General features: G+C 45.2%; 1 protein-coding gene across 3 annotated transcripts; it reads left to right on the top strand.

Annotated features, from left to right (window-relative positions):
• The first annotated feature begins 1,311 nt into the window (after positions 1-1,311).
• Positions 1,312-26,580, top strand: LOC131333388 (2-alkenal reductase (NADP(+)-dependent)-like). 3 transcript variants are annotated; one of them, XM_058367995.1, is made up of 5 exons: positions 1,312-2,050; positions 24,660-24,840; positions 25,255-25,421; positions 25,515-25,597; positions 25,884-26,327. In XM_058367995.1, the coding sequence occupies exons 1-5, from the start codon at positions 1,817-1,819 to the stop codon at positions 26,260-26,262; spliced, it is 1,044 nt and encodes a 347-aa protein (XP_058223978.1). In that variant the 5' UTR covers positions 1,312-1,816; the 3' UTR covers positions 26,263-26,327. The 3 variants fall into 3 exon arrangements, 2 of the variants coding, with proteins under 2 accessions (XP_058223978.1, XP_058223899.1); XM_058367916.1 differs by lacking the exon at positions 1,312-2,050 and adding an exon at positions 23,474-24,237 and having other exon boundaries at positions 25,884-26,580; XR_009201828.1 differs by lacking the exons at positions 24,660-24,840; positions 25,255-25,421; positions 25,515-25,597; positions 25,884-26,327 and adding exons at positions 3,353-3,519; positions 3,692-3,774; positions 6,241-6,773 and having other exon boundaries at positions 1,911-2,050.
• The last annotated feature ends 854 nt before the right edge of the window (positions 26,581-27,434 follow it).

The following is a 27,434-nucleotide window of genomic DNA, read 5'->3' on the forward strand; positions in this document are numbered from 1 at the left end:
CTCCCTAATTGGAAGTCAACATGTAAGGTGCGGACAAACAATTCGGTAGGTATGTTTTCTGAATTTATAGGGGCAAAACTGCGACAGTTTCACAATTTCGCTCCATGGCCTACAAATTCACAAAACGTACCATAGATTCTTTTTGAGTCCACTGTCCACTTACAACAAAAGAGTAGAAAATGACAATGAGGGGTAATAATAACACCCACAGGGGATTCCATAGATTCTTTCTTTTTTACTTGCCGCAGAAACATAATGGACTAATTCGTTAATTTCTTTCTCAACCATATATCTTGGAGTCCTTGATTAAAAGGAAGTGAAAATAAAACAGAAACAAAGAAGGCAAGAAATATTGTACTCCCTCCGCCCCAATCATGTCCATTTTAGGTACTTCAACAAATTACGGAACAATTGAAATCTGCAAATTTTCCCTTCAATTTTAAGAAATACTTGGACTTAGAAAATTTGGAAAATTACACTTCGGTTTCCAAAATGGACAAACAATTCGGTGCCTCGAAAAGTCCAAAAGTAAATGGACTTCCAATTAGGGAGGGAGGAAGTAATCTTCTTGGAGAAAACTGACCATGTTCGGTTTGAATTTTGAGGGAGGTTTTTAAAATTTATTGGAGATCGTGCGCATGGGTTTTGAGACCCCCAAACAAACAAGCCCAATAATACTTTAGTCATGGGGTAAACTAGTTGATTAAACCGATACCTGCAGCGAAAACCAGCAGGGCAAATTAGAAGAAATCTTAAAGTACATAAATTATTCTCCTGTTGTTTGTTTCACCTAGTTGAAATGAACAATGGGCCAAGGTGTACTGATGGGATTTGAAGCGAGCACAGGGTTTAAAATCACAATGAACTGTTTAACAATTAGAGAGAATACCCTAATCAAGAAAAACAACAACAATTTTGATTTGTTCTTTCCTTTTCCTACATATGATTTCAGTGCAACCAGCAAAAATATTTCACGGAAGAATCTACGGTTGGAGCACGGGTTTTTGTTCCGTAAAAAATTATCCTGTCTCTCTATCCGAATGCATCGACAATCGCACGGTCATATCGGCATCAGTTCTGCAAACAGGGGCCAGGGACTTTTTGAGGCTCCGAATTGTTGTCCATTTTGGATTTTTGGTCCTAGCACTTCTCATTATGTGTGATTGTAAACCAACTAGCTCCTCCAATGCAATGGATATTCCAACTTCGATTCTGATAAGATTCTGATGTGACCAAACCAAAGTGTGCAACAAATATTATAGCTCTGCACTGCCGTTGTTGTCCTCTTAGTTTTTCAAGAATAATAAGGGAATATCAAAATATATACGTCCCTGTCGTATTATTGTTGGACGTACAACTGGGGACAGAGGGAGTAATTGACTTTCAATTTATAAAGTTCTTCCCATATAAGTATATTTTTAGGAAAATGATTTTCGTGCTTCACTTTTGTACGCATACGCTCCACTTTGTACATGAAGTCACGTTAAAAGTGGAGTGTCTGCGTATACAAAAATGGAGCCCAATATCAGCATCCATATTTTTATCCAAACCTTTAAATAGTTGCCATGACAAAATGATTAGGAGAAAATATGATAGGGTAAGGATAAGGTCACTGTAAGGAGGGTTGTGGTCCAATTCTATCTTGTTCTTCTTCTTCTTTTTTGAACTATAGAAAGATAAGAGGAACCTACGACACCCCAGAAGTCACTTCTTGGATAAGAATCAGTGGCCTTTATTCTTCTTCTCTTTATCTTGTTCTACTTCGTAACAGTGGATTTGCCGAGCTATAACATACCCAAGGGGAGAAATCTTATCAATGGAAGTGATGAACAAGTACATAACAATAAAGGCTCACATAAATGGTGCACCCCATGAGTCTGATTTTGAGCTCAAGACTGAAACTTTTCCCATATCGGTCGAGTCTGGATCCAACGATGTTGTCGTGAGATCCCTTTATCTGTCGATCGATCCTTACCAAATAAACCGCATGAAGAGTCATAGCTCCTCGCAGAATACCAGCAGTTATGCAGTCGGCATTGTTCCCGGTGAGGTGAGTCAATCGTCGCTCCATTTGGTATGGTTTTTGTTCTCGGTTGTCATTTGTCAAAAAACTTGTTTGTTGAGCTGTCTTGGGTACTTTTGCTGAAAAACAACCAACTTTTTGGGTCAGAAAACTTGTTTGTTTTTTGAACTGTCTTGGGTCATATTTTTGTTTAACTGTCTTGGGTCATATTTTCTGAAAACAATAAGTTCTCGCAACATGACAACTATGATGGGTTTGTTAAGCTTGGTTTGGTTTGGTTTGTCTTTTTGCGGGCTATGAACCCACAGCCGATGCAGTTTTGTACTCTCTTCTTAATTCGATACATAGTTAAAAATTGGTGTGATCCGTGGATGCATTGTACCAAAAATTAGAGAACCACGTATATCTTTGTGCCGTGCTTTCTTTTTGTTTTTTGCTTTGATTATTCTTCGTGCGACTGTGTGTGCTGTTTTGGGTCGAAAACACTGAAAAACGAAAGCAAAAAGCCAATTGTTTTTCTGCTTATCCTGCAATGGTTTCACGGATATTTTGTTTTGTGAGCAGGCTATTGATGCTTTTGGTGTGGGGAGAGTTGTGGCTTCTGGACACCCTGGTTTTGAAAAGGGTGATTTGGTTTCTGGAATGACCAGCTGGGGAGAGTATAGCATAGTGAAAGGGACTAACATATGGAACAAGTTGGACCCCATGGGCTTTCCACTCTCCTATCATGTTGGAATACTTGGTAATCGTCCTTAAAGCGATCATTTTCTTCAAACTGATCCTTTCCTCACATGTACTTTCACTAGCATTTCAATAACCTAGTTGGAGCCAGAGCTAGCCTTGACTTTTCGGGAGCCTAAAGCGAAGATTAAATATGAGCCATTTTCCGTTGGACTATTATAAGTAGTACCAAAGTAGGAGGACCCCCTAAAATTATAAAGTTTTCGGGCCTTGAGCTTTAGCTAAAGGCTGGCTTGGAGCGTCTTGATCATATGTGGAAATCCATTGCATGCCACTATGCCACATAGCAGTCCAATTACTCTAACCTTTCTTCACAAGCATATGAAAATCCATTGCTATTTCTGCAAAATGCCACTGGTGGAAAAAAAGTTCGGAAATTCACATTGTTATCATCATTGGTGAACTGCTCTACCGTAATCTTTAGCAGATAACCTTACTTTAGTCTTTAGCTTTAATACACATCACAAGGGCTTACGACGATACTAGTTCAATTTATGGATTTCAATTCAGATTCCAGGGGGCTCCTTTGAAGATACTAAATATAATAGGTTCCTGTAGAGATTATTTGTTTTCTTTTTTCACTTGCAGCATTTAGTGGGCTAACAGCATATGCTGGGTTTTTTGAACTATGCAAACCAAAGAAAGGGGAAAAAGTGTTTGTCTCTGCAGCTTGTGGATCAGTTGGAAACTTGGTTGGCCAATATGCAAAGTTGTTTGGCTGCTAGGTTGTCGGCTGCACTGGGAGCAAACAAAAGGTTCATCTCCTGCTATCATATAATGATTCTATCATTGCCTTGTTGATCATAGAATTTTCTTTGCAAAGTTAGATAAAATGATTGGTGGATATGGGTTTTGGCTGGTCAATATTGTACTGTAGAGTTCTTGTCCTAGAATTATGATTGTGTTTTTATAGCTGAATTTTTGTAGGTGGAATTGCTGAAAGAGAAGCTTGGTTTTGATGATGCATTCAACTACAAAGAAGAAACAGATCTGAAGTCTGCTGTCAAAAGGTTTGGTTCTCTGTCTGTCCTCTCCAAAATGTGGCCTCATAGTCAAGGTCTGGACCGGGTTTGCTCGCTCGTTGTTATCAAGTTCAAAACTTCCTAAGTGCTATCAACTCAAGTAGGGCAAGTCCATACGGGCTTTTTTGCCCCAATTTTAACTGGATTCCGCCAGTGGACTATGTGATTGGTCTCTTAAGGATCAGTCGAGGTGACCAAGAGGTGTTGGCCCCGACATTTGGGTTGCCCAAGCCCAACCTCGAGCTTGGTTGCCCAATTAATATTAAGTTTTAAAAAAAAAGACATACAAGAAAAAAAATAACAATAACAAAAATAAGGTTATATTGTGCCTTTAGCTTGAATTACATCAAAAATTTATAATCAAAATGAAATCCGGTTAAAGTGTTTTATGATTACCAAAATTTGGAGAGGATTATCATTCACATCATCCTCTCCAAATTCTTCATTACTTGCTTCTTCAACTTGACTTGAAAGAAGAGATTTTTGTTTTTTTTTTTGTTTTTTTTGCATCAAATAGGCTAGATATTGAACCCACTAGTGATTTTTCCATTGCATCTTTTCGTTGCCTCACTTTTCCATTTTAAGACCCGGATTTTTGTTTGCCAATTCTCACTCTATTCTTGTCATTCTCAATCTTCATCATGGTACCTATATTAGTATACCTAACTAATAAAAAATTCAAGACAAGTAATCCAACTAAAAACTCACAAAATTAATAATGTAGTGTGTACAGTGGCAGTTAAATTTCAGTTCAAATTTCATACTTATTAATTCATTAGTTCAGCCATGTAACCGAATAAATTATTCTGTTGTAATCAAAAAACAGTCAAAGGAACTAACTAATCCATATTAATTTATTCAGTTGTTGCTCCATTAAAGGCACGCACTAACCGAAATAAAGATTAAAGAAAAGCTCCACTAACAGTAAAACTAGCACCGAATAAAGATTAAAGAAAAGAAAGAAAGTTCACTTACGTACCATCAATAACGAGGCAAGAAAGAGAGGAACTGGAGAAACAAAAGTTAAGTTCAATTTTTTCAACTTTGGTTGTTCGGCTACTCGGCGTCGAAGAATCTCAAGCAGGGTCGGCCATCTGTGATAGAGATTGGAGAAACAAAACTATTTGTGATCCAATGTGATGGCCTGAAAGCTGATGGGTATTTCTCCTTCAAATTAAGTTAGAGTTTACATTAGACGGTCTACATGCACTAGATATCGAAAATTTGGAGGCAAGTAAAATTGCAATCCCGTCCCCTTTTTTATTTTTTTCTTGCTATATGCCCTCCTAGTTTGCCCTTCTAAGTTTTGCCCTCCTAATTTTCTTTTTATCTTCTATTTATCCCAGGCATAGAACACCTTCTGTATTTGCCCTCCTAATTTTCTTAAGTATCATAATTTTTTAAAGCGGGTGGAAACTACGTATTTTCAATTCTTCTTGACTTTGTAATTTTTTTTTTTGGATTATGCCCCTAAATTTTTTTCCCCTTGGATTTCTAATTTTTTTTTATATTTACAAGAAATTTTTTTTTTCCCCTTGCCAGGAGTTGCCTGAGCCCGCCGGCTTGCGGGGCTTACCCCTGGCCGGCCCTGCCGCACGAGCTAGTCTGGACAATGTGATTGGTAAAAAAAGTATAAGATGCTAATGAATTGGGGGATGGTGCTATGCAGTTGTGTGCGCAACACTCTGCTGCGTACCTCTGAGCCGTCGGATATATTGTGCATCTGACGGCTCTCGATCATTGGTTGCTGAGATAAGATCTGAGTTGTCAGATGCACGATCCGACGGCTCAGAGGTGCACAGCACCAACCCAAAGTCCGATGCTTATACTGAACTGAAAAAATACAAACCCATATCCATTCAAATCCTTCACACCTCGCCACGACATTGCAACAAATGTACACACATGTTTATGAAAAATATAGTACTCCAACAAACACAGTGGATTTCTGATTAAACAGAGTTATGGTTAAGATGGAATTGTTGTTTCATCATATTTTTCTGTTTTGACATTGTTGGCTTTTGAATTTTGTTCTCATGTTTTTCCGAACAGGAAGCATTCAAAAGTTCTGAATTAATACGTTAACTCCCATTATTATAGCTCTTTTTTTTAAACCTTAATGCAAACTTAGTTTCACAAATTAACAAAAACATCTTAAAAGTGTTTCTTTTAAATGGGTGTTTTAAGAGAACTTCACTGAAAAAAGTTCTAACAGTTTGCTAAGTATACAATACGAAGAGAATAAAAGAGGCTCCAACAATAATGAGAATGATGAACAAGAATTACGAATCAATAGATTCAAATCAGTCGAAATCAATATCGACATCAATTCCTTTTAAAGCTCCGAGGGCGTCAAAGCTCATTGGAACTTAACAAGTTAAGCGAATGAGTTGTAGAAACTCACCATAAGCATCCAGAATGCAATTTGTACACACGTTGCTACATGTTTTACAGGTACTTCCCTGATGGCATCGACATATACTTTGACAACGTGGGAGCTGAGATGCTTGAAGCAGCAGTTGCCAACATGAATACGTTCGGCAGAGTGGCAGTTTGTGGTGTGATATCTGAATACACGGATGCTGCAAAACGCGCTGCGCCCAACATGCTCGAAGTTGTGTACAAGAGAATAACAATCCGGGGATTCTTAGCTGCTGATCACATGAATGTGTTAGCAGATTTCAGTTCAACAACAGCCGATCACCTTCGTAAGGGCAGAATTCATGTGCTTGAAGATATTTCACAGTGCATGGAAAGCATCCCGGCTGCTTTTGTGGGACTCTTTCGCGGTGATAATGTTGGAAAAAAGATTGTTAGTCATGGACGAGTAAAAAGGCTAAAGGATTCAAGAATCCCTTTGATGCAATCATGCAAATCACCCAAAAGTCCTTTGCCCTATGAGTTGTTTTCCTTGCCAATGGTACCACAACGCATACTGTAGTGCAATGGAATTGGCAAATTAGAAGATATCCTAGGACTTATATTCATTTTCGACCCTTTTTTTATGCAACTACCTGCAAAAGGCTGGTTAGCATAGTAAAAACTAGTACTGCACAGTTTTTTGATAACTCAGGTATCTGACCCAATGGACCCAATAATCTGAGGATCAATATAATACAATGTCCACTTAAAGCTCTATAGCCCAACACAAGAACTGATAGCACACAATTCGAAGTGGAATACGGAACCAAAGGTTTTTCTCAAACCCCTAGTTGGCCGGTGATTGCCGTTGTGCCGAGCCAAAACCGACGGCACACTTGAAAAATGTAAACCCCAGTTGCGTTGCTCAGCTGATTTGTTTTGGCTTTTAAACATGGTTCTTTCATTGCCAGAAAAGGGAGGAAGAACGTTAGTGCGGGAACATTTTCAAAGTCGCTCTGAATTACTCCTATAACCTCAGCATGTGTGCAAATTAAGGACAAAAATCCTATATACAGTCGGACCTGAAAAACTTATCAAAATTTCAGATGAAGAAATCAACAAAGCATGGCAATATAACCCTATATTTCTTCATTTTGAAAACCTACTTGTGGAGGCTTCGGTTACGGCCTCGGTAATCTGGCCAGACCACCATTGACTGAGGTCTCATGTTGGTACAATCCATAGGACTGTAACAGGCGGGCCACAACGTATATCCTTCTGTTACTCGCTCGGTATCGAATCTCCTGTTAATGCTTCGGTTAATTGACCGAAGCAAGCATTCTATTAAGATCTTTTGAAAGAATGTAGCATAACAAGAGGGGACCAAGAGGGATACATGGCAGATAGGGTCATCTAGGCCAGGTCTGGCCATGTGCTTCGTAACCGCCTTATCCGGTGCGTCACCTGTGATGTTATCCGAGACGGTTACCCGAGCGTATCCTTCACACGCTAGCTTGGAGGCCAAGCAAATCTAGGTCTATAAATACAAAGGGACTCAAACCTAAAGAGGTATGCCATCTTTCCCGAACCCTAGATCTATATCCTCCCTTGAGATCTGACTTGATCGTCGGAGGGTCACTGGGCTATTCCAACCCTAGTGACTTATTGCAGGTCCGGTGGAAGGGGAGCAGACCAGCGGAAGAGGAATCTTAACTCAGGTCAAGGTCCTGCCAAATCGAACCCCTACAATTGGCGACTCCACTGGGGACCTAGCCACCCTTTCAGCTTTCACCTCTTCCCTTTTTCTGCTCCATTCAACGTTCCTGAATCGAACATGGTTGAGATCGACGACGCGCATCACGGTGGTACTGCCCACGGGCTCGGTTCCCTCGTGGATCACAGCCTAGCTTTCGGCGGAGCGGCCGCCCTAGGAAAGACCCATGTATCCGTCGGAATTGGCGCCGGAGCGTCAGCTTCAGACGCAGGCCTGTCTTCTGAGCTCCACTCCTACATCCGCCATCTTGAGCGGAAAATCGACGACCTCACGACGGTGATGGAGCGCGACAGACACGTCTGAGATGAGTTGGCGGAGATCAAACACCTCCTCTAAATCTCTCCGTCTCATTCCTCTGGGAGTCGCGGCGGAAGGAAAGACCGTCACACCCCCCCTCGCAGTCACGAAGTCGGTCACCTGCTAGAGCATAGACCCCGCCCCTCAGTCAAGGATCGTCTCGAGTCACCAAGAGCGGCGGATGCTCGAGCCCAAAAGACACGTCGCACAGGGACCGTTCCCGCTCCCCCGTGCAACTTCGAAGGAGACCATCGGCCTTCAAGAGGCTCGGTGCTGGGAGCGTCTTTGCCTCCTCCACTCACTCGGTCCAAGTGGGCAGGACAGGCCGGGAATCTACCCCTAGCCTCACAAGGGCAGCCAGGGGAGATGACGGCCTTGTGGAGATCCAGACCAGGGGATACCGCGAGCGCCTGAAGGGTCCCGGAGCCAGAAGCCCCATCGTCACGCACCCGAGCGGGGCACACAGCAGAAGCCCGATCACCGAGCGCCTCGAGCCTTTCGCTTGGGACAGCTACCGCCATCACCTCCAAGAGCGTTTTCCTAGGAAATCGGTTAGTGCTGCCCCAAATAGAAAGGAATATGAACGATTGGACAAACTTGTTCCCAGGAAGCGTACAGCGACTGAGCGTCCAGACGGCCCCGACCGTTCGATCCGACCTCATCGCGACGCGCGATTTACATGACCTCCCCCTTTACAAGAGAGATCGACTCGGTTAACCCCCCCCCCCCAAGGGATTCACCAACCCAAGTTTGCCAAATACGACGGCAAGACCGAGGCATACATTCATTTGGTCCAGTACAAGCTCGTCATGTCTTTGTTTCTTCGGAACGAACCCTCGGACGATGCCTTCTTGTGTAAAGTGTTTCCAGCAAGCCTCGGCAACTTGGGCCTCACCTGGTTCAACCAACTCCCGGCTCGGTCAATTTCCTCGTTCGATTCCCTCTATGATGCCTTCATGGTCCGGTTCGTAACAAGCAATAAGCACGAGAAAGAGATCGACTCCCTCTTGGCCCTCCGCAAGAGGAACGGCGAAACACTCCGTCAGTACGTCGATCGTTACTAGGAACTATTCAATGAGATCAAGGGTTGCAATGGCGTCATCTCAGCCCGAGGATTCAAGCTCGGTCTTACCTCACAGGACGAGCAAGTCTATGACGACCTCGCTCGACATAAGCCAAACTCTATGAAAGACCTTATGATTCATATTGAGGGTTGGTGTCAGCTCATCGAGTCCAAGGCGGAGAGAGGCATCGGGAAGCCTACGAGTTCAAAAACGTTAAACACCTCGGTATCCACACCGGTCCCCGCACCTGTCCCAATGCCAAAGAAACAGGTCAATACCATCAAGCAGTCGCAGAGAAGAGGACCGAAGCCAAGTGATTTCAACGCCGAGAAAACCGTCTTCACCATTCCTATCTACAGGATCATTGATCAAGTGAAGGATCAGCCTTTCTTCTCCTTCCCAAATAAAAAGCTAGGTACCGAAAATGGGAAAATCAAGAATCCCATCGTCCGATGCAGTTACCACAACGAGCAAGGTCACTTCACCACGGCATGCAAACCCTTCAAGGCCTACTTGGAGCAGCTTGTTGCGGGTGGCCACCTCGGCAACTTCGTCGATCACGAGAAGACAATGGCTCGGGCTCAGCGAACCGAAACTAACACCGAGGAAGAGGTCCAGACAATCCACGTCATTCATGGTCCGCTAAACTCTGAGGCCGCTTGCATCATCCGGGACGAGCTGAACGAGGCCTCCTCTTCCAAGCAGGTCATGTTGGTCGGTCCCGAACCAAAACGCCCCAGAACCGATGACGGTTCCAAATGGACGATAACATTTACCGAGAAGGATCTTGACCGCATCCATCTTCCCCAGAATGACGCCCTCGTTGTCACGCTACGCATCGGAACCTTCAACGTCTGTCGCGCCCTCGTAGACCAAGGCAGCTCGGCTGAAGTCATGTACTACTCCCTGTTCAAAGATCTGAAGATTCCCGACACCGACCTCCGTCCCTCCGAAGTCTCTCTTATCGGTTTCAACGGAGCACCGGTCTGGCCCATCAGCATGGTCACTCTGCCAATCCGCGCCGGCTCGGTGACTCTTGAAACGGAATTCGTGGTAGTCGACGTCCCTAGCCCTTACAACGCGATTGTCGGGCGCACCTGGCTGCATAAGCTTAAAGCGATTGCCTCCACCTATCACTAAGTAGTCCGTTTCATTGGCATTCACGGGCACCAGGAAGACTTGTACGGAGACCAGACCGCGGCCAAGAAGTGCTACGTCAACGCCGTCCGAAGTAACAAACAGAACTCCCAGGTTAATCTCATTGAAGCCCCCGAGACCCCAGTTTTGGAGGACGTCGGTAGACCCCCCGACGACAAAACCATAAAAGACGTGGCCACCTTCCCAATAACCGAAGACGGTTCCCGCTTCTTCCTTGTCAGTTCCTCACTTAGTGATACTGATCGGAATGAGACGATAGCTTTTCTCAACTGGAACATCGAAGTGTTCGCTTGGACCCCATATGAGATGCCCGGGGTCGACCCCTCCTTCATTTGCCAGGAGCTCAACATCGACTGAGCCAAACACCCGGTCTTGCAAAAGGCACGACGGTCCTCTCCTCTTTATTCCGAGGCCGTTATTGAAGAAGTTAACCGACTCCTGAACGCAGGGGCAATTACAGAAATCCAGTACCCCAAGTGGCTGGCCAACACTGTCGTAGTCAAGAAAAAGAATGGCAAATGGCGGGTCTGCGTCGATTACTCAAACCTCAACGACGCCTGCCCAAAAGACTTCTTTCTCCTTCCCCGTATTGACCAGCTCGTCGACGCCACCTCCGGGCACGAGCGACTCAGCTTTTTGGATGCCTACCGGGGCTATCACCAGATTGCCATGAGCGAAGGCGATGTCGAGAACACGGCCTTCATCACCCCCCCCCCCCCCCCCCCCCACGGCATCTTCGGGTACCTTGTTATGCCATTGGGTTTAAAGAATGCCGGGCCCACTTTTCAGCGAATGATAACCAAGATGTTCGAGCGGTTACTAGGCAACACTATGCTAGCTTACATCGATGACATGGTGGTCAAAAGCTTGCGCGCCAGTAATCATCTAACTCACCTCGTCAAAGTCTTCAACATACTCAAGAAACACAAACTCCGCCTCAATGCCGAGAAATGTGTCTTCGGTGTCAGCTTCGGAAAATTTTTTGGCCACCTCATTTCCCGACGCGGTATTGAGGCCAATCCTTCCCAGATTCTCGCCATTGATCAACTCTCTGCTCCCCACAACAAGTGCGATGTTCAGCGTTTGATAGGCATGGCCGTAGCCCTGAATCGGTTTACAAGCCGTTCTTCGGACAAATGCCAACCTTTCTTCGCACTTTTAAAAGGCAGCCGACGGAGCTTCAATTGGACAGAAGACTGTGACCGAGCTCTCCAACGACTAAAGGAGTATCTTTCCAAGGCCCCACTCCTCGTCACCCCTTAGAACCAAGAGGACTTATTCCTCTACCTAGCTATCTCTCCGCACGCTGTAAGCTCGGTGCTCGTTCTCCAGGAGGGCCGGGAGCACCAGCCAATCTATTACTCCAGCAAAACAATGACCCCCGCCGAGACGTGTTATCTACCATTAGAGAAGCTTGTCCTTGCCCTCATCTCAGCTTCCAGGAAGCTCGCTCCCCACTTCCAGTCATACAGTATCATCGTCCTTACCGAATACCCTTTCAAGTCTCTCCTCCGGAAGGCCGACCTTTTCAACCGAATCTCACAGTGGGCCGTTGAGCTTGCCAATTTTGAAATCCATTTTCAGCCTCGGACAGCAATAAAAGCCCAGGTACTCGCCGACTTCGTCGCCGAGCTTACGCCGCCCAACACACCCGCTTCGGCTCCCACCCTTAGCACCGAGGCAGTACTCCAGGCCAACCCTAGCACAGCCTGGCAGCTTTTTCACGGCGATGTTTGGAAAATGTACGTCGACGGCGCCTCCAACAGCCGAGGTGCAGGTACATGAGTCGTTCTCCTCTCGCCATCCGGTGTTCTGCACGAAAGCTCACTATCCATTAACTTCCCAGCCTCTAACAACGAGGCCGAATATGAAGCACAAATCTCAGGACTCAAGACTGCCGAAGCCATTGGCATCGAAGAACTCGTGGTTTATAGTGATTCCCAATTGGTGGTTAACCAACTCTCCGAGGAATATGAAGCTCGGGATGACCGCATGCGTACCTACCTCAGCGCCGCGGTCCAGCTCATTAAACACTTCAAAGCAATCAGAGTCGAGCATATCTCCAAGGAACAAAATGCCGACGCCGACGCCTTTGCAGGACTCGCTTCGGCATGCTCGTCTACAGGACACCGTTCCATCTCTTTCAATTCCATTGACAAGCCCAGTTTAAAACTTGAAGTGCTAGATAAGGAGGTACTTAACATAGAGCTTGGCCCGAGCTGGATGGACGAAATCGTCCTTCACCTGCGAGATGACTCCCTTCCCACCGACAAAAAGGTGGCTCACCGACTCCGAAACAAAGCCGCTCTCTTCTGGCTCAATCCAAACGGGAAGCTCTACCGAAGATCATTTACCGGTCCATATCTACTGGTTGCACACCCATACCAAGTATAGGGCATCATTGAAGAACTTTACTCCGGCGACAGCAGCTGCCACTCCGGCGGGCGATCCCTCGCTCACCGAGCCATTTCCCAAGGATATTGGTGGCCAACAATGAAGAAGGATTCTGAAGAATTCGTCAAACGTTGCAAGAAATGTCAAATGTTCGCCCCTATCATCCACCAGCCAGCCCGGGATCTTAGCCCCCTCACAAGCCCTTGGCCATTTTCCCAATGGGGCATGAATATCGTCGGTAAGCTCCCCGTTGCCCCAGGAGGATTTAAGTTGCCCCTAACCGCCACAGACTATTTCTCAAAATGGGTCGAAGCCGAACCTTTGGTAACTATTGAAGAAACAGACGTCATTCGTTTCGTTTGGCGAAATATCATTTCGCGCTTCGGTGTCCCTTTCGACATTATTACAGATAACGGACGGCAGTTTATCGGACAGAAATACCGATGTAACACCCCGTCCCACATCGGAAGTCTACATGGATGATTTTGGGCATATAACAAACCTTGTGGGCTACTACTAGTACCTTGTGCTTAAGCTTTTGGGCCATGTGATGTGGCTTGTGGATCAAAATCAAGGTACTGGGCCAGTGGTCTGCTTGGGGCGTTAAAGGTGGTATTAAAGCCATCCATGTACACGACCGTGTGGGCCCATGGAGTTTGGTTTGATTTGGTTGTTGGTTTGATTTATAATGGTGATTATAGTGCTCAACCACTCGCGAGGGCGCGAGGCTATAAAAGTTGGGGAGATTGTAACACTCCGTCCCACATCGGAAGTCTACATGGATGATCTTGGGCCTATAACAAACCTTGTGGGCTACTACTAGTACCTTGTGCTTAAGCTTTTGGGCCATGTGGTGTGGCTTGTGGATCAAAATCAGGGTACTGGGCCAGTGGTCTGCTTGGGGCGTTACAGGTACTTGTTTTATAGTCAGTGATTGTATCTTGATTATTTTGTTCAGGTTAGCATCATTTTGTGTCGTTTGATTGCCTTAACTTTGGACCCAGGTGAGTGGTTAAGCATGTTATGTACTTTCAAACTTCCGGCCCCGCGTCCCTTAAATTGTTGTTTTGGAAAATTTATGATTGAAATCGGAAACACACAATTGTTTATGTTTGATTATATTACATTGGCATGTGGTATCGGTGAAACCATTTCTTGTTCGAATAATCTTTTGGTGAGAACTTTGTGGATATTGATGGGAACATATTTTTGGAAGTTCAAGGAAATTAATCCTCTGTGTGCGGGTGACTCTGGCCATTAGGGAAGAGACCGGATTAGGCCGGTGACCCTAATGCTCAACGGTTGTTATTGACCGGATCGTTCTTTGGGAAAAGTTCCACGGGCTGCCTACTCGTGGTGACCCTAAGATTCGATATTGGATCCAATTTTGAGATATTTATTCACTGGCAATGGTACTATTGATTTTGGTTGTGGTACCCCATTGTTGTTGGAGGTTGGATTGTAATCACCATTAAGATTTATCGGATGAATCGTTTATTGGATTAATTGGTTATTTTATTGTTCACATGTATGCCAAATTTATATTGACATGGTAAATTATTTTGATCCCTATTTTAGAACTTTATTCTAATATACATGCTTTGCCATTCACTGAGCTCATCAGCTGACGAATTTATTCCAACTTCTTTTTCAGGCAAGTTGGGGAGTTAGGAAAGGACTCTGATGGCATATTGGGGATTTTCTTTTGTTGACCTCCTTAGGGTGTCTCATCCTTTTATTTTAATAATCGCTTCCGCATTTAAAACATTTGTCGGTTATTGAATTCTTTTTATTATTGGTGGATCACTTGGTATTATTTGGTTCTTGGGATGTTTGTGCCCCATGCTTTTGTCTGAACCTTTTTGGCTAATACTGTTTTGAATAAAATTTACTCAGTGATTCAAAGCTTTGGCATTTAATTTATTTTCTTTTTAGGCTACGTGTTCCATGGATTAGTCTCATGGTTCACGGCCGGTCACTTACCATTTTGGGGTGTGACAACCGAGCCCTATTAGACGAGTACGGCATCAAATGGGACACATCCACTTCGGCTTACCCCCAGGGCAACGGACAGGCCGAGGCTGCAAACAAGGCAATTTCATCTGGACTTAAGAGACGACTCGAGTCCCGCCGAGGCAAGTGGGCCGAAGAGCTACCCAATGTACTCTGAGGCTACCGTACTACGCCTCGGCGATCCACTGGTCGCACTCCTTTCTCCTTGGCATTTGGAATGGAGGCGGTCATCCCACTCCAAGTCGGACTCCCGACAATGCGTACAGAAAACTTTGATGAGTTGGTGAACAACAACAGCATTGCTTCGTACCTCGACTTAGCCGAAGAGGAACGTGACAACGCAAGGATCAAGCTCGCGTCGTACCAACAGGAGGTTACAAAAGGTTACAACCGAAGCGTCCGCCTTAGGTCGTTCAAGCCTGACGATCTCGTCTAGAAAAAAGTGGTGGAGAAATCCAAAAAGCGAAAGCTAATGCCCAACTGGGAGGGCCCCTACCGAGTTCTCAAACACCTCGGTTCAGGAAACTACAAATTGGAAAAGCTGGATGGTTCTCACATTGCTAAAACATGGAATGCAAACAACCTGAAGAAGTTCTACGGATAAGCACTCGGTTACCGAAGCCCAATTCATCTCTTTTATGTTGCATTTTCTCTTATATCGCATTTCCTATTCAATTTCAAAGGCAACTTGTTTATGTAATGACAACACTCCAAGTTTGAATGAGAATTTTCTCTTCTTACCACTACGTGTACCCTTCACTGTTTAAATTACTTACACTCGGTCCGTTCTTGCCCGGACCGTTTTACACCGACTTCAGGGATATTGTTCTCCCGTAGGTGATACCCTCGGACAAAATTCCCACTAAGTCGCCCAGGCCTCTTCGGTCGTTTGGATTTCTTGTCACTCGCTTTAAGGATACTCGACTTCCTCCCGAGCCCCTTATACCGACCCACCAAGAGTCTCTCACTGCTCGGACTTGCTGCATCCCGAACCTATGGCAGAAGCCATATCCCTTCGCGACTCTAGCCTACGTCCCCAAGCAGTACCATCACCTCACGCATCTACTCCTCGCTAGGCTTATTTCTGCTTACAAGCAGGGGCATGAAAATTCAAAATTCAATAGATGCTTGCTTCTGATTCCATAATTCGGCTCCCACCGACCCTCCTAAAAGCAGGGGCTCCGGATCAGGTCAATTTTCCTTGAATAAGCATCCTTTCTATGCTTGACAAAATTCTTCGGTTAATGCTTCGATTAGACTTGTTTTACAACTCTTCAAATCTCACCGAAGCAGGGGCATCATCACCCAAGCAGTAAAACCATTCAGACAAGCATTTCAAAGAAAACATTCAGGAAAAGAAAGCATTCATTCACAAAGCATCACGAGTTATAGCATCAAATCATAAACCAAAAGGTACAGCTTCAGTATCAAATATTTACAAGCCCTAGAACGGCAAACTCCAAATGTCCGGAGCCGTCCAGTCAAAGCTACAAAATCAAAAGACATGAAATCTCAAAAATAAAGGGAAGGGAAGACACTATCCAAAGCATGAGCGTTGGGGCCGAGCTGGTCCTCGGGCGCAGAGGCATTTGGATCGGCTGGGTTCCCGAGGTTTTGGTCCTCGGACACGGGCTCACCACCTCTTCCTCTTCCTCAAGAAGGACAAGCTCTTCGGGAGGTGCCTCGGGAAGTGTTCGGAGATCGGAGTCTTCAGGGAGGTTGAGCCTCCTCACCAAGGCTTCATGGCCATACCGAAGACCGTCCAAGAAACAGTCCCGATGCAGCTCGGCCTCGATCTCCCGAACTTGCTTCTTATATTCTACTCCGGCTGCGTCCCAACCTTCATCGTAGCCTCTTTTCCTCGCGAAGTCAACCTCTGTGGCCCGAGTGACTCGCAAGGTGCTGGCATCCTCCTCGGCCTTGGCTGCCCTGCCCTCTGCCTGCACCCTCTCCCTGTCACACCTTTGAAAGTCTGCCAGGTAGAGCTCGCAAGTCTCCCGAGCCAGCTTAAGGTCTTCCTCCTTCCGGGCTAACTCCCGATTCAGCTTCTCGGTCTCCTTCTCCTGCGCCTTGCACCGGTCATTGATAGCCAATGCCCGAGCTCCCGCCTGCAAACAAAGAACAAAAGAGATTCACAAAGTGCAAACATTCAGGTTGAAAAGAGCAGGACACAAACCATTAACTTATGTTGAAAAGGGCCTGAGCTATCTCGGCCGTGATGTCCTCAGTCAAGCCCGTTACAGCCCGGGCATCCCTTGGAAGAATGCTTCCCCGGAGCATCCCGAAGGCTACCCCGAGGTTCTTGACACTGTCGGCGTGATGGATCTGGCGACCGGCGAAGTGGCGGAACTCCGGAGCCTAGGGGAGTTCCCTCGGATTGACCCAGGAGCCTTCCTCCGCTCCACCGATCCCCACTCCGGGCTCTCCCTGCTCCTCCTCGATCAGGATCGTCTCCTGATCTCCTCCTTCTCTGTCCCCCCCCTTCACGCCGAGCCCTCTTTTCTGGGGGCTCCTGTGGTGAAACAGGAGTCGCCGTCGAAGTCCCGGCGCCTGGCGTACCAGGCACTGTTCCCCTGCCCCGACCCGCCGGCCTCCGACGCCTCAAATTCAGCACCTCGCGAGTTTCGGGACCCGCCATCTCTTCACTCAGCCCGGTTCTCTCGGGAGTATCTCGGTCAATTTCCTCGCGAAGGATTCCCCGAGGTCCGGAGTTACTCCCTTTGGTCTCGTTCGCAGCCTCTCCTCTCCCCCTTTCCCCTCGTCCGCATCCTCGTCCTCTCCCTCTGCCTCGTCCTCGGTCTGCCCTCGGGACCCCCTACTGCCTCGGTTTCTTCTTTAAAAAGCCCATGTAGGTTGGGACGTACCTGAGCAGCTCTAGTGCGTACCGACTTGTGATGGGAATGGCGTAGGCCGCTGTAATCCGGGCCCAGTTAGCTCTTTCCCGAAGCTCTTGAATAATTCCCTCAGATGCAAGACAAAACCAAAACAAGGAATCAGTATAAGTATGCAGGGCATAACAAAAACATACGAAACATCTACCGAAGAGTAATTTCTACCAACCAGGAGCCCTGGTTCCAAACTGCACTCTAGTAGTGGTATCCGCATTCTCCCCGGGCCCGAACATAAAATTTTCGGTTACCGAGATGTAAATGTTCGCCCACCCCTCGGAGTCGGGGAGACGGTCGACAAGGAACGTGTCGTATCCCGTCCTGCATGAGAGGTAGTATCGGTTGCTCTCTCAGTTGACTCCCACGAGGTAAACGCCGAAGAGTTCCTCGACCCCAAAGGTTAAGTTGAACTGCCTCCTCAGCTCGATGACGCTGGTGATGATTCGGTAAGAGTTCACCGTGAGCTGGGAGGAGGTAAGAGAAAGGGTCCGGAGTACTCGTCGGATGAATTGTTGAAGGGGGAACCTAACCCCTCCCTCAGTAATTGCCATCAAGGGAAAAATCAATTCCCCTGGTCGGTGAGGAAGGGTCTTGGGGTTGTTGTCAGGAAGCAGCCGAACCTCTACGTCCGGAGGGATGCTGTAAACCCTTTTGAACTCGGCGTAGGCGGCCGGGGTCCCATTGAGATATTGGTTCAGATAGGGACACGGCCTCATCGGCCTCTTTCGTCCCCGAACCTCTTCGGGGGCATCGGCGAATGGGCCCGGTCCGTGGCCCGATGTACTGGGGATCTCCATCTCCCAAGGAACGAAGGCTGTGACGAGGCGTGAAGCTTTAAGAGGGTCCGAGGGTTCAATGGCGTCCAATGGAATTCGGTAAAAAGCCTGGGCACGACACTCCTCAAAGATCTCCTCAAGATTAGCAGAAGAAGAGCTGCTGGAATTGTCCGAGGAGACTTCAACAACCATTCGCCCCTACCTAGCAAAGAAAAAAAATGTGTGCAGAAGCCCGTTAGCTATATGCCCAGGGAAAAGCAACATGACCTAGCAAATGGGACAGAATGGTCGTCACTCCTCAGTGGATTTCCCGGGACCCTTCTCCGGGAGGGGTCCCCGAGGCCAGTGGTTATATCTATGGTTTCGGGTTGAAGATTGGCCTCGGGATGAATATGGCCCTCGGGTTGAATTTAGACCTCGAAAAAGTTAAGAACAAAATGCTGGGGAAGCCCAGCGCCGCCGTAGGACAAACAGCGGCGAGCGGTGACACAGTCACAGCGCATAAAAACGAGAATTAAAGGAAAGAGAACTTGGAGAAAATGATCGAAACATGGAAACCAGCAACTAAAGATCGTCATACTTGGGTTTCGTGTCAAGATCCGCGTCCAAAACGCTCAGAATCTCGATCAAAAGGCGGAAGGCGACGACGGCGGCAATTCGACTTCAAAATTAGAAGAGCTTTATCCTCCTCTCTATTCCTGCTCTCTTATATACTCGAGCAATTTGAGGGGGGGCGCGGGAAACGAAGCGTCACGCACCGAGCCGTTGGATCTTTGACGCGTGGCACCATCTGACGGATAAGGTCAAAAGTTCTGCACCGAGGTCAGAACGCCGAATCACCGAGCCATTGGGTTATTGACGCGTGTCACCGAAAGGACGGCCCGTACCAATCTATTGGTATTGCACATGCCAAAACAGCTGTTGACTCAAGTACCTCGGCGATGATCAACACGTGGCATCGAAAGTTGGGAATGGCGTTTCGATAACCTCCGATGTCGCTTTTCTCTTCGGCAATTTGGGTATTGAGAATCGAAAGCATAATGGATCACGAAAAAGATTAACCCCCTGAAGCAAAAGGCCGATGCATCATGGAGTTAAGGGGCTATTGTGGAGGCTTCGGTTACGGCCTCGGTAATCTGGCCAGACCACCATTGACTGAGGTCTCATGTTGGTACGATCCATAAGACTGTAACAGGCAGGCCACAGCGTATATCCTTTTGTTACTCGCTCGGTATCGAATCTCCTGTTAATGCTTCGGTTAATTGACTGAAGCAAGCATTCTATTAAGATCTCTTGAAAGAATGTAGCATAACAAGAGGGGACCAAGAGGGATACGTGGCAGATAGGATCATCTAAGCCAGGTCTGGCCATGTGCTTCGTAACTGCCTTATCCGGTGCGTCACCTGTGATGTCATCTGAGACGGTTACCCGAGCGTATCCTTCACGCGCTAGCTTGGAGGCCAAGCAAACCTAGGTCTATAAATACAAAGGGACTCAAACCTAAAGAGGTATGCCATCTTTCCCGAACCCTAGATCTATATCCTCCCTTGAGATCTGACTTGATCGTCGGAGGGTCCAGTGACTTATTGCAGGTCCGGTGGAAGGGGAACAGACCAGCTGAAGAGGAATCTTAACTCAGGTCAAGGTCCCGCCAAATCGAACCCCTACACTACTGATTACATTAAACTGCACCATCGGCCATTAGGCTAGAATACATATCATCTTGCAGAGAAACGGATCGATTACATTGAGCAACCCACAAAGGTGTATGTAGGCAAGCCACAAACAACCCTGATGCAGAAGTATAATGGCGCTACGAGGAGTTTTTTTATCATGTCTTCTATTTCCAAGGCTAAGTGTTTAACCACACAATTTTTAGTGTCTTTTGGTCATTCGAAGAGTCATTGAATCGTTCAAAGAGTCTATCTAGTTTTTTTTTTTTTTTTAAGTCAAAGTCTTTGTTATTTAATTCTAGCTTTGAAAATCTAAGTTTATTTTTTCTATGTTTGGAAGGATGTTCCAACAAGTCCTATTTAAATCCTTTGCTATTAATGAAATCATTCGAGTGTGTTTAAGTAAACTATAGCCTTTGGCTAGTGAGAAGTAAATTACTTCTTGCTCTTCGTTTCTGTATCACATGGGTGGATTCCTTTGAGTGGTGAGCGATCCCAACGTCCTGTATCCCTTGTTAAATCCTCGAGTGGTGTCATCTGTATCCCGCCGGTTTTGACTGTGGGTGGTGAGCGACTATCCTTTTATCCTCTTTTTACTTTACTACCTTCCCATTTGCAAAATCCGGTATCAGTTTGGTATTAGAGCTTTGGATTTCATGGCTTGTGGTAGACGTCTGTAGACACCCCATTTTGGACCGTCCAGATAGCGCTATTTTTCGGTCTTTGTTGCCCCAATGATGATTAAAGGTCGAGAACAATCTGAGGACGATGGTGTATTTGAGCTTTGAGCGTCCCGAACCTCCTTCAAACCCACTTCAAACCCTTCAAACCAGAGCCAAACAGCCCCAGCAAAATCCAAACTGGCTTACACCATTGTTCCCTTGGCACACGCCAGTTAACTGACACGTGTTGGTCATCGGCCGTTGACTCAGTTTTTACTGGTGCACGCCGGTCCATATGTGGCGCCCGCCAGTCAATCCCAATCAAATCAACTTTATTCAACCACATGGACGAGACTTTTGGGCCACCCTGACGTCGGCCACAGTCTCCCTGATGATTACATTCGGCAGGGACGTCCCCCTTCTCTCCTACACCCTCCATCAAGCCAAGTCCCATGCATTTAATGCATGGGAGGCTCCCCCCTTAACTAAACCAGCCCTAACCCAACTGGTTAAGCCTCTCCCTCAGTCTCTCTATCCTCTATAAATACCCCCCTTACATTCATTTGCAAGGGGTTAACCACATAAAGAGCAAAAGCCTTCCTTTTTCTTCCCTCTCCCTCTCTTCTCCTCCATTGAAAGAGAAAGCAAAAAGGGGTCTTTCAGTCACATACTTCACTGGTACATCCCTCACATTGTCACTATCCATCTCCCCAAAACAAAGCTCAAGTCATCTTTTCACCCCAATCAAAGGTATACCACCTTTGTGTTTCTCTCTGTTTTTAACTTCTGAGGGGAACCAGTAAGGTTCAGGCTAGTAGTCAATACTAGTCCTAGCCGTAAACTGGTAAAATATAACAATCGTATGGGATCGAATATGGCGCACGCCAGTACAATAGAGCCGTACGCTAGTCATGGCAGTACGCGCACTACTGGCGTGGGGATCATCGATCATCATTTCTGTTAACTTACATTATTGTCAATCACCTTAGTATGCTAATAACCGGTTTACTACTTTCTGTATGTTTAGAACTATTTAGCTGTAGTAGTTAACGCTTACTCATTACCTGCTTGGAAGGCCTCTGGGATCCTTCTGGTCATGTTCCAGAGCCCAGATGATGCAAAAGCCAAGCACTGGGTAATAGAGATAACTGGCGTACGGCGTCATATGACTGGTGTACGGCAGTTGTATCTAGGAGCCAGTGGCTGGCCCTTGCATCTTAGCTTTGTCTTGGCCTCTTTTCTGTCCCCACACTGTTTTTGGGGCATTCTGTTATCTTCCATGGCTTGAAGCCATCTAATCTGTTTGTAACTATATGGATTCTACACTATTAACTGCGTGGTTTGTCCTGGGTGTGCGTTGGTCCCTTTCCAGAGGCCAGAGGATTGCAAACAAAGATTGAGAAACTAGATAAGTGGAGTACGCCAGTTGGGTTGTGGCGTGCGTAGGTCGTATCAGCATGCACTGGTTCGGCCAGTGCATGTTGGTGCGGAGCCTGTTCACGTCCCTTCAGGGCAGCGTACTCCAACTCATTCGGGTTGCTCAGTGCTTGTTCTCAATCTATATTTCTCATTACAAGCAAATCATCCATAAACATTTTATCATATAAATGCAACTTGTTACAGTGCTTTAATCCCCATTATCTGTTCCCCCGCCTAACTGGCTAAAAGAAAATGATCAAATGAGAGAAAGATGCAAATGTTTTATAAAAATGCCCGAGTAGAGACCAAGCTCCGGATTGGGCGAGAGGGGTGCCATAAAACCCTTCCCCTCTCGCAACCTGGCTCCCGAACCTCAGATATCGAAGGTGACGACGGACTAGTCTATACCTTTTTCAAATCAAAACAAACGTGGCAAACGTTTTCGAGTTTGGTTTCTTGGGTGTTTCACCGCTAAAACCCGAGTGGCGACTCTGAATCGAGGCATTTCGCTGCGCTTTTCCGAAAAAGGGCCGCACCCAATCTTATAAATAAAATCTCCCGAGGCGCGTGCCCACAACGTCAAGCTAAGGTGGGAAAAACTCCAGTTCATGAAAGAGATCTCCACGACATCGAAATAGATGAATTAAGAAAACGGGTGTTGGACCTTCAGCAGCAACTTCAGCAAAATCCGGTATCAGTTTGGTATCAGATTTTGCAAATGGGAAGCAAGAAATGTAAAAAGCGGATAAAAGGATAGTCGCTCACCACCCACGGTCAAAACCGATGGGATACAGATGATACCACCCTAGGATTTAACGAGGGATATAGGGCGTAGGGATCGCTCACCACTCAAAGGAATCCATCCAAGAGATACAGAAACGAAGAGCAAGAAGTAATTTACTTCTCACTAGCCAAAGAGTACTATAGTTTACTTAAACACACTCTAATGATTCATTCATAGCAACGGATTTAAATAGGAGTTTGTCGGACCGCTTTTCCACCATCTCTTCTAAAATTAATTGGTGGTAGGAAGGGTTTCGATTAAGTCTTTTATGACATTCGATATCGCACCCGCAAGTCTGTTTTTGAGTGGTCGCAGAGAGTGGCATTGTGTAACCAAATCCATGGGGGCACTCCGTGCCCAATAATCCCTCCCTCATGATAACGCTCCTATGACTCGAATCCATGACTTCCTGGCTCTGGCTCTGATACCACTTGTCGGACCGCTTTTCTATCATCTCTCCTAAAACCAATTGGTGTTAGCGAAGGTTTCAAGTAAGTCTTTTATGGTATTCGACATCGCACCCGCAAGTCTGGTTTTAGAGCGGTCCCAGGGAGTGACATTGTGTAACCAAATCCATGGGGCACTCCGGGCCCAACAATCCCTCCAACATATGAAGACGGAGTGAAGATTGAATTCTCCAAAGAATCTAACAATTGGGGACGGAGTGAGGAATTAACTGTCTGTTTTTAAACTTCTTCCTATATTTTGTCCAACACTATGAAAATTTGTCCTGATAAAAGGGTTAACAAAAAAATTCTGATATGATAAGGTCACTGTTAAATGGCACTTAGGACTCCCCAAAAATTACTTTAAGACTGTGTGAGAACTAGTGGCCTTCCTTCTTCTTCATCTACTCGATTCTTATTTTTTCTTTTTTGAGAATCTTCTTCATCTACTTGATAACACTGAATTTTGAAGAGCTAAAACATAGCCAAGGGGAATTCGAACTTTTCAATGGAAGTGATGAACAAGTTCATAACAATAAAGTCTCACATAAATGGTGCACCACATGAGTCTGATTTTGAGATCAAGACCGGAACTTTTTCTCTCTCAATTGAGTCTGGATCAAATAATGTTGTTGTGAAATCTCTTTATCTATCGATGGATCCTTTCCAAATAAATCGCATGAAGAGTTATAGTTCCATACAGAATACTAGCAGTTTTGCAGTTGATATTGTTCCTGGTGAGGTGAGTCACTCGTCGTTCTGTTTTGGTATGGTTTTTCTTGTTTTCTGTTCTCATTATTCACAATACTTGTTTGGTGAAGTTACATTTTCTCAATCTGTGTTACCAGAATTCACTAATACCTTTCCAAATTACATAGTCACATGCATGTTCCAACACATGGTGCAACTATGTTCCAAAATCGTAACTTTGCGATTAAAGTGATTCCGAAGAGGAATCACATTTTAAGGCATGTAGCTTACCTCTTTCTTATTCCTGTTTCTCATACCAGAAGGATCTGCATTCTAAGTATCATAGTTCTGAAAAATAACCCAGTTTTGAGAAAACAAAAAAAAAAAGTTTCCACGAAAGTGAAAGTAATTACATGGAAACAAGGAGTGACTTTCTACTTATCCTGCAATGATTATGTTGATCTGTTGTGACAGGCTATTGATGCCTCCTTTGGTGTGGGGAGAGTTGTGGCTTCTGGGCACCCTGGTTTTGAAGAGGGTGATTTGGTTGCTGGATTTATCAGTTGGGGAGAGTACAGTATAGTGAAAGGGGCTAACATGTTGAACAAGTTGGATCTCTTGGGCTTTCCACTCTCGTATCATGTTGGAATACTCGGTAACTTTTTCCCTCCCCATCATCTCTTCATATAGATCATTTCATCGCATGTACTTGCACTATTAGCATTCAAATTACCAGGAAGAAGTGTAATGATCATATGCCTGTAATCAATTGTATGCCACATAGTAGGTTCTATTATGCTAACCTCTACTCGGACGCTTGAAAATTGCATGCGTCAACACAAAATAGGAGCCTCAAGTCATCTGTGGAGACATTCATAAACTCCTCTACTGTAGTTTTTAGCAGATAAACCTACTTTAGTTTTAATAGCGCATCACAACGGCCAATAGGGGACAACCATATTAGAATTGGTTCCTATGGAGATTGTTTGTGTCTAATTAACTGCTAAGTACCTTGATATAACTGCTAACTGCTAATTAACTGCTAAGTACACTTTCTTCTTTCTCTCAGGACTTAGTGGGCTTACGGCATATGTTGGGTTTTTTGAAGTATGTAAACCAAAGAAGGGGGAGAAAGTGTTTGTATCTGCAGCTTCTGGATCTGTTGGAAACTTGGTTGGACAGTATGCAAAATTGTTTGGATGTTACGTTGTCGGCTGCGCTGGAAGCAAACAAAAGGTTCATCTGCTGATATCATACTATGATACGGGTTTTGGATGTTCAAGTAGTGTGTAGAGTTCTTATATGGTTGTGGTTTTGATTGAAATGTAGGTGGAATTGCTGAAAGGGAAGCTTCGTTTTGATAATGCATTCAACTACAAAGAAGAAACAGATCTGAAGTCTGCTCTCAAAAGGTTTGGTTCTCTTTCTGTCTGAGAATTTTTCTTTTAGAGGTTGGCCTTGTCATTAAGGTCTGGACAGGGTTTGCTTCCTTCTTGTATCAAGTTCAAAACTTTCTAGTTGCTATCAACTCTTGTAGCGCCGGTCCATACCGATTTTGCCCCAACCTTAATGAGGGCCCGCCATTGGCCGAATGTGAGATTCGTCCCTTGGGAATTAGTCTAAGTGAGCATAAGCTGCCTTTGACAACCTGAGTTGTTGAATGAATCAATGTATTATACACCTTGCTGTGTTTTACAGGTACTTCCCTGATGGCATTGACATATACTTTGACAACGTGGGAGCTGAGATGCTTGAAGCAGCAGTTGCCAACATGAACACATTCGGTAGAGTCGCAGCTTGCGGTGTGATATCCGAATACACGGACGCTACAAAACGCGCTGCACCCAACATGCTCGAAGTTGTGATTAAGAGAATAACGATCCGGGGATTCTTAGCTTCTGATCACATGAATTTGTTGGCGGATTTCATTTCAACGACAGCCGATCACCTTCGTAAAGGCGAAATTCATGTGCTTGAAGATATTTCACGAGGCTTGGAAAGTATCCCGGCTGCTTTTACCGGTCTCTTTCGCGGTGACAATATTGGAAAAACTATTGTTCAGATCACGGAGGAGTAAAAACGCTTTTGTTTTTTTGGCAGTACCTATCTTTTTTATGCAAATCACCCAGAAGTCCTTTGCGATATGAAGAAATCCTAGTGTGAAGAGAACAGAACTAGTTAAAGTCAGTTAGTTGGTTGGTTATGTGGTTCATCTGTATTTGCATTTCATTTCAGTTGTATTTGGTTTTCATGTAACTAGAGATAGTGTCCAGCTCATCAAGCCATGTGGGGTTATTGTAAACCAATAGGAGGCTGAGTTGAGGTGATATAAATAGGTGTGCTTTCTCTGAGTCTTGTAACCGATTCATATAGAAATAAGATATGGGTTTCATCTTTTTCTCTCTCTGCTATTCTTAGATTCAGAATTTCATCATGGTATCAAAGCCGCTGACGTGAGTCCAGATCTACTTCACTTTGTTCTGCATTTTCTCCGTTCATACTTCCGTCAAGATCTCGAGAAAAGTCATGGCTACATCTCAATCTCAGTCTTCTACTTCTACGTCTTCTGCGACTTCTTCTGCAACTGTTCCCCCAGCTCTTGCTTTTCTGGTTGCTAATTTTCATTCCTTGGTCAATATTAAGCTTGAATCAGGTAATTACCTACTTTGGCGAACTCAAGTGGTGAACGCTTTACGTGCTAATGGATATATAGGTTATCTTGATGGTTCAATTTCATCACCGGCACCTACGATACTTGATTCTTCAAATGCTAGGGTTTCGAATCCAGAATTTGTTCTCTGGACTTTAGTTGATAATCAGCTTTTGTCTTGTTTAACTGCGAGTCTTTCTGCTTCAACTTTACCACATGTTTTGGGGCTTGAGCATGTCTCACAAGTTTGGCAGACTTTGGAACATCGATTCAATACTCTCTCTAAATCACATATTCATGAGTTACGCAGTCGTTTGTATAGTGTGACTAAGACTGGAACCATGGACTCTTACTTAGATGAGATTAGAAATTGTGCACAGAGGCTTGAAGCTGTTGGATATCATGTTGAGGAAAATGATCTGGTGTTTTGTGCTATTAAAGGTTTACCATCAGTTTTTAGAGGTATCAAAAGTGCCTTCAATACAATCAAAGGAGATATATTGTTTGATGAATTAGCTGCTATTTTACGCAATGAAGAAGCACAAATTCAAAAAGATGAAGGAGAAGTAGGACTTAGTTCGTCAAAAGTGTTTTTCACC

Source organism: Rhododendron vialii, chromosome 1a (assembly GCF_030253575.1).
Source record: "Rhododendron vialii isolate Sample 1 chromosome 1a, ASM3025357v1".
NCBI lineage: Eukaryota > Viridiplantae > Streptophyta > Magnoliopsida > Ericales > Ericaceae > Rhododendron > Rhododendron vialii.